Genomic DNA, 17,322 nt, shown 5'->3' with positions numbered 1-17,322 from the left:
TAAGTCAAGAAAAAGCAGCAAATTCTCCCACTTGAGAAGCTGAAACTTTCAAACGATTATTCAGTCATCAAAATAGTTGCTGATTGATGGGCTGGGCTGGGGGTATCAGACTTTGCAATGTTGACAATAGATGTAGACAAAGAATGCAAAAGGAATGTGTGTTTAAGTTAGTCATTTAGCAGCGAAACAATAGAAAGCTGTAATATTTCATCAGATAACACACATTGTAAAGCTAAGTAGGATGTAATCATGTGTGCGACCCACACCAAACATTCCCTTCCAAGTGGTTGTGATAACCACAACACAATGGGAAGGGAAGGCCGAGTTTCTAGGTGAAAGCGATTTAATCTCCGACTTCCTCACGCTGAGAAAACATGGACAGCTCCCTGAATGAAAGTGTCTCTGTTGTTCGCTGAGAGTGAGCAAACAGTGGAGTCAGGCTCAAATCAGCAGAATGAGGGGCTTCATCTTTGAAACGATGCCAATAGAGGGTTGGAAGATTCTGCATGGGCTGCTGGTAATTACGGCTTCCTGCTGATTCGTGCAAATCCCATCACTGTGTCCATCCACCAGTGCTGCCCACATACACATGTTTAAAAGGGATGATGCTAACCCTCTCTCTCTCTCTCTCTCTCTCTCTCTCTCTCTCTCTCTCTCTCTCTCTCTCTCTCTCTCTCTCTCTCTCTCTCTCTCTCTCTCATACACACATCCCTAATCTGATAGAAGCCACAACTTAATTCACAATTTAGAAGAACAGTTGGTTAATCAATGCAAAAGCCAATTATGCGTAGATATATTTGTTCCACTAACTCGTCAAAACTCTTGATGCATCTGGGCTAATGAGAAAGCAGGGTGCCCTGGCTCTCCGATGTGGTTTCAGCTGGAGGTTTTCCATTCACTACACGGCTTCTCATAGCTCTCATTAAAGTAAAGGATGGCACCCTGCCCACCCACAGATCTGTAACATCTGTCAAAAAAAGGCAACATGACTCCTCTTGAAATAGATCACACTTTATATTCTCAAACAAGACCACAGAGGGTAGATCTGACACTGGAAACATCAAATAACTACACAATACAACCTCTATTGTGCTGTCTGGAAACACTGGCTCACTTTATGTGGCTGACAAACAAACAGTGACCCCGCAGGGGGTCCGCCTGGGAAATATCAGGAACACTTACGTTGGAGTGCAGACCTGGAGGGGAGCAGAGGGATTCCATATGAATGAGTGCCTTAAGAGAGGTGCCTGGGAAAAGCAGAGTACTTACTCACACAACAGAACTCCATTCTCCAGCGCTGATCGGAAGTCGTCGCTCCCAAGTTTTTGCTTGGTTACTGCCTGGAAAAAATGAATACAAAAACAGTGAGCAAAATAGCATGAAGGGTTGGGTAAGGAGAGGAGGCGGGGGTTACTGTGTGTGAGGTGGGGTGGGGAGGCTGGAGAAGAAAGGTAGGATGTAGAGAACAGTAGCAGAGGAAGTCAGAGGCATTTCCTCCTGAGTTCCTACAGTGTCTCTGGGACAGAGTTGAGTACAGTGCTTCAGGTATTCCTCGGGGGTTCTCCAGCGGCTCCGTTCCTCTCACTTTAATGCTAAACGCTGCTGGTAAACGGGAGAGCTGTGCTAAAACTGTGCTGGAGCCAGGCTGCCCAAGCCACAAGGCTATGGGAGCATCTGGAGGAACACAGCACTGTGTTATAGCCTCATGCCTTTCCCATGATCTCAAACCACCATTGTGGGAACAGCAAGAGTCATTATGCAGGCACTGCATGCATGACGTCCAGCTTTACACTTAAACACATGCACATATACAGTAGACGCACAGAAACTCTTCTGTAGTATAATCTACAAATCATAGCCTTTCATATCTGCAATGTATTTACTCTAAAAAGGAAATACTAGTAATGTTTTGTTCTATGTTTTCTGGTGAAACTGCAACTTTGTTATGGGATATCAAATTCATGCCGAAGGCCACTCCTTAATACAACTTCCTGTTCTGTTTTGTTGGAATGTTTTCACCATCACCATCAATCAGTGAGCTGCTAAATCCTTACTTTAGAAAGCAATTAGAGTTTATACTTCCAATTCTGCACAATCTTCCATAATTATTATTTTATGAAATGTTTAAATAAAAATACAGTACGTGTTAAAAATACATTTATACATGGAAGCATTCACTTGTTACATTCTAGTAAGAGCAGTACTTCATGAATAAAAGGCAAAAATGTGGAGCCAAACACTTATCACTGTTACTTGGCACATGACCTAACTTTCTAACATATTTCACTAAAACCAGTTTTTGAGATATCCTGCTATATGATCTGAGTCAAACAATCACACAAGCTGAAAAAACACTGGCAGCCACATGGAAACCAAATGTTGTTGCAGAATTGGTTAGAAAACAGTCTCTGTGGGAAGATTTGTATTATTATTATTATTATTGGAAGCTGAAGTTTGTGCTGCTGTTGAAATGCACTGACCCATTTAAAGTCTGCACGCAAATCAATTAGTTTACTTTATCAACAGGGTTAGCACACAATTATCACACTGTAAATATACAGTGAGATAAGACAGCTGCTATTAAATAAGTGCACACACACACACACACACTCACACACAAGGCAAAACCAGTCGAACTGGTTTGACACACCATATTAGTCGGATGTGCCTTTTTCCTTTGAAGGGAAAGGGACAAAGGCTGAGACAATTACTGGCATAGCTAAGTACATCATTTGTGGAGGGCAGGAGAAACCGGCACAATTATACAGACTACCTTAAGGACACTATTATTATTATCATCACAAAAAGTTGTGTTGCACCTCAGACCACACCCTGGCTAACCTTTCAAGAGTTTCCATTCCAAGATAATAAGACCATGTGGTAATAGTTTTATTATGTCTTTCTTTATTTGCACAATGCGATCAAGCTTTTGTTAGGAGTTACTTGTCCTACTTCTCTCCTTCATTGGCAACAATACAATCATAACCAGACACTGAAAACAGGAACACACAGACAGAAAAGCTGAGCTGCAACCACACACATATTCACACACAGAAAACAGAATTCACAGTACAGTGTGTAATCAGTCAGGCGATGCTGTTGGCATATGCAATCCTGACCCCTGCTGTTCTATGTATGCTGGAGCCAGCAGCTGGGATTCATGTATGCAAACAAACAACACAGGTGGACGCAGAACGATCATTTAGATTCCCTCTTCCAGTGGGGCTTACTTGAGGTGTTTGATAAGAAAATGTGTAAGAAAAGCGACAAAGAAACAGAATGAATGCAATAATTAAGATATTATCTCCTAGTCCATGCGTGGAAGGTGGGACCTGCCCTAGCACTGAAGCTTGCACTAAGTTGGCTGTAACTGAATATTTTCCTCCTCTCCATCGTCATCATTAGAGGTATTAACTTCCCCTTAGATCCAGCCTGCTGTGCCCTCTCTCTCCTGTTGAACCTGCCATGTGGGATAACCACTCTAATCTGCAACAACATACTGCTACTCTGATTTAACAGGGGAGATTTAAGGCAGGAGCAAGAGATTTCAAAAACAGCTTGCCTTCCTGCAAAACGCACCCTCGCTCCCCTCAAGAATGTGCCGCTGAACGTGTCGAAGAACTCTCGTTATGACTTTCCTTTCCCGACATTAAAAGATAGAAACGGGGCCCTCAGAATTCTTTACGGGCTCTTAAAGTGTCCTGATACATGTGTGAAATTAATTAGTATTATTATTAGAACACATTAAATCAGAGGAATGGAGGAGTCTCCACCACAGCTATTGTTTATTCATGCAGGGCACTGAGACAAATCAGTATTCAAGGTTTGTGTGGATGCAACCCCCCCCCCCCCCCCTTTCTACTAATTGTTCCTAAAATTCTTCTGCAGAGGACAGGGACATAGGTCATCAGAGAGCAACAGGGAAATGATCCAAATATTTCAGGGATCAGACTCAAGATAAATATAGCACTGTAGAAGCCATCGGTATCAACATATAGACCTATATCCACATTTAACCGCAAATGAATGGCTTTGTGTGCAAAGTCCTGCTTCACATGAGTGCATCTGAATGCATGTGACCTAGTTTCTAATTGTTCTCAATCAATAGATTAAAAAAAAACAAAATGCCGCTACAGTGAGGTGACTGATGATCTGGTATGAAAAACAACACAACATAGGTCACGGAAGCCATGAGTGTTGACCCCCATAAGTTACTTAATAGATAAGTAGGTAAAACAAACTGTTTCCAGCTTCTCAAACAAGTAGATTTGATGCTTTTTCTCGTTTTTGTTTCAATGCAAATTGAATATATTTTGAGTTTTGGACTGTTGATCGAACACAACAAACAAACATGAGCTCTGGGGATATTTATATATATATATATATATCTGGGCATTTTTGACAATGAACTTGGTCCAGTGTTACATGACATTGTGTTACCCTTGATTGGCTGCTTTGTTCCAGAGTATGTGAGGAACACAATATGGTCCTTTTCAACCAGCCACACACAAACGCAGCCGGGGGGGGGGGGGTTAACATCTACATACAGATTATGGCCTGGGTTATTAAATGACCTTTAAACCAGATCAATGGCTGAAGTGAAGCCCTGCCTAACACCTTCCTGAGTGGCTCTTTGAGAGAAAAAATTCTTGGCCACCACAATCTAAACAAAAGAAAAACTGACGTAATATGCCTGACGCTGCTGCAGTACGTTTGTGATTTATTAATATAACAACCTACATTTGTTAAAAGTGAAACCATAAAAAAGAAAACCTACCTGCAAACTAACTTAGATATTATTCATTACAGACGGTTTGTGTTTACGGTCCGTCACATGCATGATCCTCTGACCTGTAAGTTGCATAAACACTTGGTCTTAATTGTCCCAACAGTCACACTTACAACCTTTCTTATTCAATTAACAAGGAGCTCTATTATTCTACACAGCCCTGTGGTTGTAGGACGCCGTGCCCTGTGCTGACAGCTGGCCAGCTCTGAGGGAGCCATGTTCACAGCCATGGCAGCTAATGCAGGAATGTGTCCATGTGACAGGCTCCAGACCATTTAGTCTAGTTTTTTAACAATACCACCAACCTCGCCATGCACACATGCCTCTGTTTAAAGTTCTACGAAGCCAAGCAGCTTGTTAATCATTCAGTGGCAGAATCCAATACGCACAAAACTTTGTCTTCGAAGGGAAAGTGCTTGCCCCGTAAAAGAACTTGGTCTCCGATTGCTTTTGTATTTCCACCAAAACCTCACATACCTACACTGTTATTATACTCGTCCCATGGCCTGTACGTTAAGAGAATAGCAGTTCTTTGCTGTACCTTTACCTATTCAACTTGTTCAGCTTCATGCTCTCCCTCCCTAATCTTCCTGCCCCTGCCTGAGATCATACCCCCACCGCAGTCCACGAGTTAAGCCACTACAATGGGCCAGTGTGCGAGTGTGAGAGACACTGATGTCACATCAGAAGAATTCAGATTCCCCCCTCATGAAATTAGAACAATATTTGTTTAGTTACAGCCATGCAGCAACTCTGCACCACCCTGCTGGGAAGAGAATTTGCGAGATGAGGAAACATAATTTTACCCGCTTGTAAAAAGAAAAGAAAGAATGAGAGTCTGGCTGTTGGTTGGATGGAAACTTTAAATAATTTGACATTTTGGAAATAAAAAAGGATCGTTTTGCACCGTTTTTTCATGTTTGAATTAGTAGTTGTTTTGATTAAGGGGTACATTATGATTTTGCATTTCTTGCCTCAAAATTAAACACATGTTGAAACTTCTATTCAATATATTACACCTTTTTATTTTATTTATTTTTTAATTGTCATAATCATCACAAGAGCCATAATGTGTTGCAATTTCAATATTCTGGGTATGGCCAAGAGTATAACATTTAATAGCAAGTGTCATAAACAAGGCGATAAAACCCCAAACCCAGTCACTTTATTAATCTGGCTCAATCTGTGTTTACAGGAGGTGTGGTAATAAAGCTTTGGATTTACAGATCATTTACAGAATGAGAGCAGTTATTTTTTATTGCTCTGCTCACTTTCTCACATCATGTTTCAAAACTGTAGCCTCAGGTAGCGAAAGGTCTATGCAAAGCACACAATAATGATGAATGGGGGTCAATTCCATGTGCCTGAATTGTGAAGAAAGGCACAGATAAGATAAAAGGGAACAGATAATGCATTTTAAAGCCACATAATTTATATTGGCTGAAATAATAGACTTGATTCTACTTTACCAGTTACCTGATACACATGGTCAGGGCTGACACATGCTTCTATGCATTTGTTGGTCCAGTCTATTACCAGGAACTTTGGGGTAATCAGCTGAGCAGAGCTAAACCCATACCTCTAAATCAGGCATATATTGGAAAGTAAACCTCCGTTTTACACATTTATAGGCTCGTGTCAGTCTTATAGTAGCTAAATATATTAGGAAATCCAAGAACACACCTTTCCTGAATTGCCATATGGTGATTACAAGCAGTTGCCAATTTGATTTCAACTTGTCTATGATTAGTAGTAAGTAAGTTATGTTGTTATAACTTATATGTTATTTTTTAAAAGGTTTTGACTCACCTCAATCCATCTCTGTGCCTCCAAGTAAGCCTCGTCACAGCTGACAGCGGACTGCTCGCGCCACTCCATCACAAAACACGTATTATCCAAGATGCACCGGCGGGCCAGATCTGTTCCCACATTTAAAAGTCAAGTGACATCAAATGTGGGCCAGTCCAAACAAGCACGACACAATGCACGCACTTCAAACAAGTCTACACAAATCTACAATGTAGAGTATCATAGGTGAACTTGTAAAATCACTCTACTCATTCATGAAATATGCCTCCTATTGTTCATTTCCACGAGCTTATCACTGAATGAATGCAAGGTGTAACAGAGATGCATTCCATTAGCATCACCCTGCTGCTGCTGCTTACCTGTCCTTTCATCCGACACACCTGTGGTTTGTTTCGTTTTGGTATTTTCGCACTCCGCTCAGTTTACTCCACCTATGCAGCGACCAAACGAGTCTTCACAGTCCGACCCGGGCTCACCTCGTCTAGTAGAGAGACTGACATGAGATATTATCTTCCCATGAATTTTAAGCTGCATGAGGCTGTGGCAGGAGGGTTTCCAAAGTGAGGTCGGAGGACCACCCACGGGTCCTTTGAAAGGCTTCCAGGTGAACACAAGTTCCCTGTCTGGGAGGTTATTTTGATCCCATGTTTTCACTGCTGCCCTACAGTCTGTGCACAATAGTATAATTCTACACTGAATCATAACCAGCTACAAACTATTCTCACATTACAGTTTCTCAGGTAATGATCGTATTCATTGGAAGTCGGTGGGCTCTTGAGCACCAAATGACAAACTAAAAGTTAAAAAGTCCTCTTCTACTTGAAGAAGTCTGACTCTCCTTTTAAGAAGAATCCCTTTCCTGCAGCGCTACACAGTGGTGTGTAGGCGGCAATGCAGGGCCTGGAACACAGGACTGACTAAGTAATAATGCAAACTCCATTTAAACGTGATTTTAATGTAAGAGCAGCAGTGGAAAACAGCTATAGTTCATTTGAGGTACTTGTACTTGAGTATACACCACTACATTTATTCGACAATTATAGTTATTTGACAGATTCAATTCAAAATATAATGCATTGTTATTGATTAAAATACCCAACACTATATATTGTTGTTATAATTAGCCTAACCTTAAAATCAATGTTAATCCACTGTATACCAATAAAACAGAATAAGTAGGCCTACTTAATTTGCTAAAATGTGTATGGGCTGTCCAGCTTGTTATATAAAGAATAATACAACCTGACGTGTTTTATTCTTTAATTTAGTGTTATTTGGATTGATGAGCATTTTAATATACCGTGTGGCTGGATCACCTTGAAAGAGGCAACACGCGTATCTATGTGCAGAATAATGACAAAGAGGGCTTTAGATTCTTGTTATTGTAGAAGCAGCAACAATGTTCACCATAAGCAGAATTTTCATTTAAAGTTGTTTTTATATCAGATTCAAGTGCAGACTTACAGGAATAATCAACTACAAGCAGTTAAGTTTATGGATGTTTTAATCATGATGTAAACTACAGCAGTTAAGTCGGATGGTCAAGTGTTTATGTGGTTACTATACGCATGTCCTACAGTCAAGATAAACTTTAGATGCAGTTTGCTTGATGTTAAAATGTAAAGGCACACGTTTTTATAACAACATTCTTAAGTTCATCTGAAGCTAATGTGAGGCTTCAGTAGTCCTTATTTCCTTATTGTCCCTTCACCGCAGCTTAGCAAGGAAACACTATGTGAAGAAACAAAGAGGAGGAAAGACTTTCTTTGGAAGAAATCCTTCATTTGATTAACTCAGACTGTGGAATATATTTTTGCAAAGAATGAAGATCCCATCAATTACATTGAAAGTGCTTTAGGGGGGAGGGGGGGGGGGGGAAACTTTGAATGGCCAATATCAACAGAAGGAACGATTATAGAAAGTACATCCTGTTTCAATTTTCATATTGGAAACACACTGGTATTCCCGGGGGAGAGGCTCCTGAGATTTCTTAATAATATTTCAATTAGCCATTTCTTTATTCTCTTCAGTAAGCCTGGTCAAGTTGTCTACATCTGACAATAAACCCATAAACAATGATAAACAGATGAATATTTGTAACTAACTAAGTTGTGTGTGCAGCAGAAAAGATCCACAAGAGAAATGTTTAGCAAACTTGCCTTTTATTTGACAGAATTTCTAATTCTTATTACAAAAAAAGTAGGCACCTTCCACATGGATGTACAGTCTCACTTACAGGAGACGTTTTTGATAACTTTTAATAACATCATCACGGCATACAACAGCATCAGACCCATCCTGTTTTTTTCTCAAAGCTATGACTCAAAGTAAAGCCTTGCAAAACGTGTTTCTTTTCCGATTGGTTTGTATCATGTGGTTAGACACACGATCTAAAACACTACATACATTAGGAATCATTGAACCCAGAGAAAGAAGTTGAGCTTCCTCAGTTACGTTGGAAATCTGTTACATTTCTTTCTTAATTAAACAAACTTTAGTGCAGTGTCAAGGTAGTACAGCTGATATCTGCATTACAGTTATCGAGATGCTTCAGCAGTGGGGAAATGGAAGATTTTGATCTGAACAAGAAACACTTTTATTCTAACAGCATCACACTGATTTCCATCCAACTCTTAACAAGGGATGTATAACAAAATGGAACATTACTTCAGAAGGATATCCCTGACATTTTATTAATTTGCCAAGAATTTAAAAAAAAAGAAATCTAAATTTTCCAATTAAGTCAGCACTTGAGAATGTTTGGCAGTAATGTTTTCTTTGTTTTCTGGGATCACAAGGGAGCTTTCCTCAATATGAATCTTTGGAGAGGGCAATGATGGTGAAACGAACCTCCTGAGGGTCGCGAGCCATGAAGACCTTACAAACCTCTACAGCATCCTGCAGTGCAATCGGACACATCAGGAAAATGATGACTTGCAACTGAACTTGAAAAGATATTTTGATGACAATTTGTACGTTTTGTTCGGTGATGTCTTACCTCGAGGAAAGTATCTTCTGAAGTTTTTCCGTGGACAATAGGGAAGGGTTTACGGCCATCTAGGTTTATAAAAAAAAAAGAAAGAAAAAGACTTCAAAACCTGCCACCACTAAATGTGGGATTAAAGTAATCACAGACAACGAGGCAAATGCTACTCAATAGTTTCAATATAAGCATCGTTCAGCAGGTTAACTCACCCAGTTCATATAAATGTCCTCCGACATTCACAAAGGCTATAAAATGCAGATTCACTTTCTCATCTAAACTCGGGGCCTAAAAACAGACAAGAAATGAACACAATGTGCTTTTGAGTTACACGTTCTCTTAGATTAAAACACAAAACTTGTGTTGCTATTTCCGTTAAAAACAAGAAAGATGATCTGAAATGCAATACAAACCTCAGTCTGTCCCTCCTGTGCACTGGATTCATGTGTAACACGTATACTCTGAAACAGAGAGTTGGAAAAAAGCTGATGATTTGCCGTACAAACAGCGGGGCCTGGTAGTTTTAATTACATTGTCATTTTACTAATATCCAGCACATTTAAGATCCCAAGGCCAGTTTTATTATTTAACGAATGACAGCTATAGAGCTGCTACACATAATTGTAAATGCTAAAGTTACCAGGACATCCATCCCCTGAATGATCGATTAAGGAAGTATGGGAAAATATACAATGAGTGCAAACTGTTCATTCCTTTTTGTGAAACGCTGACTAAAACCTGCCAAAACTTTACTGAAGCGATCACTTCATCCTTGAGCAAAGAATTTATTTTCAGTGTTTTCTTACCTCATCTTTTTCCAGGAAGGTGGCCTTTTCCTCTGAGGTCATCTTAGAAGTTTGTTCAATAAACTTCTTAAGAGCAGAATCGGGCTCTGAGGAGAAAAGGACAACATGCAGTGAAATCTATAGAAAACTGTCTGCAAGAAAGGAATGCGTTTGGATTTAGAGCTGGATGATGTTTCAACATGTTTTGTAATAGATTGTGGTTAATGTTTCTTGGTCTTAAAACCAAGTGATGAAAAACAGTTCTAGCTGAGAAACATGAACAAATAATGCATTAAACTGTTTACATACACACACACACACACACACACACACACACACACACACACACACACACACACACACACACACACACACACACACACACACACACACACACACACACACACACACACACACACACACACACACACACACACACACTATCAACTCTGAAATCATACAACCATCTTGAGTCGCTGAAGTTTTAAAACATGGAAATCTTTCACATCCCGACCATGACATCCATCCATCCATCCATCCATCCATCCATCGTCTACCGCTTATCCGGGATCGGGTCGCGGGGGCAGCAGCTCCAGTCCGACCATGACATGAACAGAATAAATACTCACCAAACTCCAGGTGTGCCCGGTTGTTTGCCACTGCATGAATTAATCCTATTGTTCCACAAGCGTTTCCAATAGTTTGCTTGATGAAGTAGACATCAGGAGAGACTTGTTGTTGACCCTTGAGTTTCTCTTCCTCTTCTTGCTTGAACGCCTCATACTGGACAGAAGGAGGAGAGAAGAGACATTTTGGTTTGTTTCTTCTGGCATGGACATGAGTCTGTACAACACCATGTATGGAACACTTAAGTTACATCACTCACTTATAATGTGGAGACATCTATTAAGGTTCATGAACATGCAGAAAATACATTTTCATCAAAGATGTTGCAAAGAAATAATATGTACCTTCTCTGTCACTGGGAAGAGAAGAAGCACTGCGCACACTGGTCGTGGTACCATGCTGAGAAGCTCTGGATCCAATCCGTATACATCTCCAAATTGCCAGGTTGGTTTCATACCTAAGCAATTGACAAACTACACAAAAGTTGAGAGTAAATTTGTATGCATACGATACAAAAACATAACGCTAACCTAACAATATCTGTTTAACTTAAGTTGTATGTACTAGCTGGATCCTGCACCACTGAAAGGCTAGAATGCGTGTCTGTTTCATGATTAAATTACAATTGAAATGCCAATGTCATTACTCTCCAATAAATATTCACTGCATGTCAGCATACTAAACTTTTGTTCGAAAATCTTAGAGTTTTCTGTAAATAATGCACATCGGTACTAATTAAAAGGGAAAACAGGAATTTCCTAGAAATAAATGTTATATTAAAACCCACCTAAGCAAGTATTGATTAATTTCTGATCCATTATTGTAAACTTCATTGTCATAAATCACCCATGCTGTGCAATGACTAAATGTGGCTAAATTGTCAGGTAGATGTTACTGAACATGTCTAGGTGTCATATAGGGTGAGACAACTTTATAACATATATTATCTTAGACATACAATTTAAGCATACTACTAGCAACACATTATGTTAATGCTTGTGTCAAATTATTGGCAGCCTGTTTACTTCCCTTGCGTTTATCAGACAGTAGCTAGTCTCTATATTGATTCGTAAGTGTTTTTAAAACGTTACGTTGGCTGCAGCATCATCCCTGCTGGGGAAAGTTAGGCCTTGTCCCTCTGCAAATCACTCTGCGGCTGATTATTCAAGCCACCTGTGTAAAATTAAAGCAGAAAAAAACTCACCTTTGTCATGACCTGAAAGGAAAAGACACGAATACAAATATTAATGAAATTGCTTTAACAAAGCAGCCACACTGGCTTCAGCTTTTGTTCTAACGGCTAGCTACAAGTTAGCTAGCCGTCCCATGCTTGTGAATGAATGACTTAAATAAAACAATATTTTGAAGAAATATAAACAAAATATACTTCTGGATTTGACTCCAGAGGCAACCAGCGTGGACTGTCCATTTTGAAATAACGTCAATTGTTCTTTTCCTCTGAACCGAGGGCTGAAATTGCTTCACCAAAATATGTTTGACAGCTGCAAATAGCTTCCGCGTCAGCAAAACGGAACTTAACATATAGGTGATGTGAAGGGGTATTTTTTTATAGACCAAATACATTACACTCAGTACTTTACGACATGAGCAAACACGTAACATATATCGATTATATCTTTATTATTGTTTTACCCTAGATAGTTTTGTCATTGTTTTTATATGGAAAATTGAGGATTTTTTCATTTACTACCCACACCATCAACCCAACAGTGGACCATTCCAGGGTCATGGGTGTGTTTCAGAGATTCCCAGCGGTTGTGGCTGTGCATCATTAATTTATACACTATATATACAGTCTATGATTTTATACAGTCTATGGTACAGCGTCATCTCTTTAAAAAAATATTTTTTTAATAATAAAAATAATAATAATAAAGTAATGATACTAATGATGAGAAGAAGAAGAAGTCATTTGACTACCAGACGGGGGCGCTGTTGTCCTTCATTAGCTTAGTCGTCTTCAACACTTTTCTAAAAGTTCTTCAAGGTATTACCTTAATATTCGTAATTGAAAATGGAATTTATTAGACTATAAAAGATATAACAGATGTCGAGAAAGACTAAATCTAGGACGCGAACTGCCGTAAAACCTTAAGGAGGGAGAAGACACTGACACTTCAGTACAGTAGGGGGCGATATCCACCTTTAACGATGTTTGCGATCCGCCGAGAAACAGAAAGAAGAAGAAAATTGCTGAACCTCTTCATTGGAGAAGAGTTTTCTTTGGCCAAACATTTGTCGGTTTATGGAAAACATTTTGAATAATAATATATTTTTTTGAAAAGTTGCTAATGGGGTCTTAAGTTGCCAGGCAACAAAATCGGTAAATTGGCAACACTGTCACGGGGGTCAAACCTGCAACCTGGTAGAGAGAAAAGAAGATGCCAGCAGCAGACGAATCGCTAGGTGGGTTTTTTAACTTGCATCATGTAGCGTCACAGTGTTTTCAGAAGATTGTAATTTGACTACAGTAATGAAGAGACTGAGCTTCTCACGATGCCATTGTACACCACCCAGGAAATGTATTATTTACTCATTAGCGTTAGCATAACACGGTAGCTAGCCGGAGGTGTGTACACCCTGACGATTTGTGTTCTCCTTAAAGTTAGAGACCCCAACCACTCGTCTTCTTAATTGCTTAACCCACAAGTGTGTTATATCTGCCACGTTTAACCAGAACTGTGAACCTAAGCCTTGCTCAAGTGCGTGCCTGCCATAAACAGATAAGTTAACGTTAGCTGGATTCAGGAAAAGGGCCCAACTTCGGAATTAAGTCCAAACACTCATATTATATTAATTATTAATTATTATGTTTGGCTAAAATTCATAGGAGCAAAAAAGTTAAGTATTAATATTTTAAAAAATATTTCTTGAAATAGGATTAATTACTTTATTTCTAATTTATACACTTTTTTTCTTTCATATTATTATTATTATTATTATTATTATTATTACAACTATATTTTATACAGACATTATATTTTGTCTGTACCCTGAATAAAGCAAAGATTTCTTCAGATCAAAGAAGACATTAGACTGATACATTACACATATTTTGTATCAGTTATATCATAAATAAATAAATAATTTGATCAGAAATGGTTTTGCAGTTAAAGTTGTTTGCACAGAGCTACCATGATTAACATAGTCATCTGACACTGTGACGTCACTTCTGTGCTTCAGGTGTCAACAAAGTTGTGGACAGCATCTGTAAGCTTTCTCCAGATCTGTTGGCTGAAGCAGTGAGTATAATTTATCTCTAGTTTTATGTATCACCATGCAGTCCTCATTTTATAAGATTTGCAACAGCATGATGTTGTAGTGGAGCAATGGGATTAACAATGGGATGTTAAATACAATATAGTAGTGTTGATTGTAGCGCTAATAGCAGCCATACTCTGCACAAGTCGAACAGGATGTGGTGTTTTTGCATTTGAGGTTGCGCTGTAGTTCTGATAACCAATCTTATAATCTGCAGTGTGGCCATATTCTGACGTATCTCCAAGGGCAAACTAGAGGAGTAGACTCAGCTTTAATTTCTGATGTGAGTCAATATTTCCTTCAAAAATATTTTTTTAACTTATAGTAACCCATCTTCCCAAGTTCCTCTTTCATTACTTGTTTTTTTTTTTTTTTTTCTCGGCAGGGATTTCAGAAAGCTGGAGTCAGATGTGACCATGAAGCTCTGCAGAACATTGTCAGATTTCTCTTGTTAACATTCAGGTATATTATGTCTTCTTATTATTAGTTTTGCCTCTGAATGTTGTTGTTAAAATGTGGTAACTGGTGAAAGTGTCTTCTCCTTTGTAGCCCATCTTTCCTTATTATGTTAATGATTAGCCCATCATGTTGTTACATGTTTGTCCAGTTCGATGTATTTGCATATTGATTCCCAATCCTCTAGATAAGAACACGCTATAGCATTGACTCCAATTGTGTAACGGCGCTTTAACAGCTTTTATCCTGGGTTATGCATCTGGCAAAATCATACTTCAAGATGCCCTTTATTGTACTGTAAGGTGTGATGGTTAACATTTATATCGTCAGGTCAGCTGGGAAGAGTAACCTCTCTGGGGATGACCTTGTGTCGAGGCTGGAAGAAGGCAGTAACAAGTGGCCCAAAGCTTCCCTCCAGGTGTTGCACCGGTTGTGGAGTGAACACGGTGCATTAGTCCATGCTCAGCAGGAGGTCCAGGCCATGCTCAGCATCGGTCAGGTATGTCCAAATCTCATTTTCAGAAAATATATCTGATTACCCGAACACAGACTTTGTCTACATTCAAGACTTATGAGACATTGTTGTTCTTGCTGCATCTCTCTAGTTAGTAGACATGCAGTGGAAGCTTGGCATGGCAGTGAGCTCAGACACCTGCCGATCTCTCAACTCCCCATATGTGTCTCTGCGGCTGAAGATTGTTGAGCCCTCTGGACAGATTTGTCAGAGATCTCTTGAGATGACCATTCCACAGTTCCAAGTGTGTATTGATTGCTATAAAATGTAGTGTTGTTGATGTCATTTAGTAACCGGCTTGATTGTGTGATTGATTTATTTATTTTTGTCCTGAACTTGCAGAACTTTCACAAGCAGTTCAAGGAGATGGCAGCTGTTATGGAGACTGTGTGATGGACGCTTGTGGAAATGACACCCCCAGTTTACACGTAACCAGCGGGAGAACAGCTTGGCACAGCAGTAGACACACAGGTCTTCTGGCTGTTTCAAACTGTGGATACCAATTACTTTGTCTGCTTTGCACTTCCATGTTTCCACAGATTGCATAAGCTCCTAAATGATTTACCTTTAGGACCTCCAGCTGTTAGAAATGTTTAAAGTATATACTTGTACTGTACACTCAGTTGCCTATTTATTACGTACACGCAGCTAAAATGATCAGTGATATAAATGAGGTGGACAAAATAATGGAGACACCCATAATGCAATACGGTTCAACTAACAGCACATCAAACTACATCCTCCAAAATGTTTACTGGTTTGAATCTACACCCTCTAAAACAATTTAAACAAAAACTTTATATTATAACCTTCATGAAGGAAGGATTTACTTACAGGACTGTTGCATGTATTAGTTTGAACTAGGTGTACCTAATAAACTGGCGACAGTGCATATCTACACGGCAAAACCCTGACTAACAAACTATTTGAATATTGTGCGTCCTATATATCTAAACCAACAAACATATGGTTTAGATTAATAACAGTTTGCACTAAACTTCGGTTCCCTTCTGGTCTTTTTGTTTACCACAGAATGAAAATACATTTCCACAGTGAACGCAACCTTTGCTTATGTTGCTGTATTTTGTATCTAAGGTAAGAGATTGATTGGCCAACTGTACAACATCCTGTATACTTTATAGTTTCATTTTGTGGCTAGAATTTCACATAGACTTTGCAGTACACGTTTTAGTTTGAAAAGTTTGTGAACTGGTCCAAATGAAGTTTTTACAGTCCTTGTGCTTTTTTTTTTTGTTTACGTCTAAATTATGAAAATGTACTTTTGCTGTTTGTGTTTTTTTCCCTGGTAATGCTGAAATGGCTCATGTGTGGTTTTTCTACTTTGGTCCGTCCTCACTTTGATGCCATACAACAATGATGCAATAAACAATTCTTAAATGTAAACCTTCATTGTATGGTTATTTGATGCCGACTTCACAGCTCAGATCAAATTCAATGTAAAGCAATTATACACTAAATCAATTGAATGCTGTGAAGTAGGACTGCAGGACTGTAAACGATTCATCAATTATGATGCCGCCCCTGATTTGTTCCTCAAACGTTTCTCAATTAATGAATCATTAGCTGCTATATCATTTGATTAAGATTTACTCTTTCAGTTAGTTCCTCATTTGTTCCCTGTTGAAAAATAGTTTGTACCTTATTGTAACTTATTACAAATGAATGGCCATTTCCCCTGCAATGCATTGTAACCAGTTAATTCAATGCAATGTCAACATATAAAGAACACAAATCCAACCATATGATTTAATCAAATGGGGGTTAGGGTCTATTTGATAGCCTGCCCTTTAATATAAAAGTCTACAGTTATATGTGAACACATATTCTTCACCAGTAGAGTTGGTTCAGTTGGCTGCAGAGCTCTAATGCTCCGGCCTCAGTGATGAGGTTATATATATATGGCACGGATACTATTTTGGGGATGGACTGAGTGCTTGGAATTGTGGCATTGGGTGGATGGGAACTCCTCTAAAGCATATCAGATGTGATTCAGCTTTCCAAGACTATGAATCACCACAGCATGCTTGTAAACAGTTAGTGATGAAGTGCCTTAGTG

At 39.2% G+C, this 17,322-nt stretch overlaps 3 protein-coding genes across 3 annotated transcripts in view; 1 reads left to right on the top strand and 2 right to left on the bottom strand.

The window, feature by feature from the left end:
- lmo7a (LIM domain 7a) overlaps positions 1-7,069 on the bottom strand; it is a 43,931-nt gene extending 36,862 nt beyond the window's left edge. Inside the window, exons 1-3 of the mRNA XM_029458694.1 lie at positions 6,958-7,069; positions 6,599-6,708; positions 1,270-1,340 (exon numbers count right to left, since the gene is read on the bottom strand). Coding sequence (XP_029314554.1) covers positions 1,270-1,340; positions 6,599-6,667 — 140 coding nt within the window. The 5' untranslated portion in view covers positions 6,668-6,708; positions 6,958-7,069. The remainder of the gene's footprint in view (positions 1-1,269; positions 1,341-6,598; positions 6,709-6,957) is intronic.
- Positions 7,070-8,739: 1,670 nt separating this feature from the next.
- On the bottom strand, positions 8,740-12,529 carry uchl3 (ubiquitin carboxyl-terminal esterase L3 (ubiquitin thiolesterase)). The gene is made up of 9 exons (XM_029458345.1): positions 12,381-12,529; positions 12,198-12,209; positions 11,338-11,466; positions 10,996-11,149; positions 10,388-10,473; positions 9,995-10,042; positions 9,794-9,869; positions 9,597-9,655; positions 8,740-9,496 (listed from the first exon to the last, which is right to left on the bottom strand). Exons 1-9 carry the CDS (start codon positions 12,420-12,422, stop codon positions 9,407-9,409), a joined length of 696 nt encoding a protein of 231 aa, XP_029314205.1. The 5' UTR covers positions 12,423-12,529; the 3' UTR covers positions 8,740-9,406.
- A 564-nt stretch (positions 12,530-13,093) lies between these two features.
- Positions 13,094-16,649, top strand: commd6 (COMM domain containing 6). The gene is made up of 7 exons (XM_029458396.1): positions 13,094-13,420; positions 14,198-14,256; positions 14,493-14,558; positions 14,661-14,737; positions 15,062-15,230; positions 15,337-15,489; positions 15,588-16,649. The coding sequence occupies exons 1-7, from the start codon at positions 13,396-13,398 to the stop codon at positions 15,636-15,638; spliced, it is 600 nt and encodes a 199-aa protein (XP_029314256.1). The 5' UTR covers positions 13,094-13,395; the 3' UTR covers positions 15,639-16,649.
- The last annotated feature ends 673 nt before the right edge of the window (positions 16,650-17,322 follow it).

The sequence above is a fragment of the Cottoperca gobio genome, chromosome 21 (genome assembly GCF_900634415.1).
Source record: "Cottoperca gobio chromosome 21, fCotGob3.1, whole genome shotgun sequence".
NCBI classification, from domain to species: Eukaryota; Metazoa; Chordata; class Actinopteri; order Perciformes; family Bovichtidae; genus Cottoperca; species Cottoperca gobio.
The sequence above is the reverse complement of the archived record's forward strand: the minus strand, read 5'-3'. Positions and strand labels throughout refer to the sequence as shown.

What these genes read in the sequence shown, in the direction of transcription:
- uchl3 (XM_029458345.1), bottom strand. Translation starts at nt 12,422, where the DNA reads ATGGACAGTCCACGCTGGTTGCCTCTGGAGTCAAATCCAGAA. An exon ending in CCGGGCACACCTGGAGTTTG is followed by an intron (nt 10,474 to 10,995) that starts GTGAGTATTTAT and finishes TTTTCTCCTCAG; the next exon opens with AGCCCGATTCTGCTCTTAAG. An exon ending in CCTTCCTGGAAAAAGATGAG is followed by an intron (nt 10,043 to 10,387) that starts GTAAGAAAACAC and finishes TCTCTGTTTCAG; the next exon opens with AGTATACGTGTTACACATGA.
- commd6 (XM_029458396.1), top strand. Translation starts at nt 13,396, where the DNA reads ATGCCAGCAGCAGACGAATCGCTAG. An exon ending in AGCAGCAGACGAATCGCTAG is followed by an intron (nt 13,421 to 14,197) that starts GTGGGTTTTTTA and finishes TCTGTGCTTCAG; the next exon opens with GTGTCAACAAAGTTGTGGAC. An exon ending in TGACCATTCCACAGTTCCAA is followed by an intron (nt 15,490 to 15,587) that starts GTGTGTATTGAT and finishes CTGAACTTGCAG; the next exon opens with AACTTTCACAAGCAGTTCAA.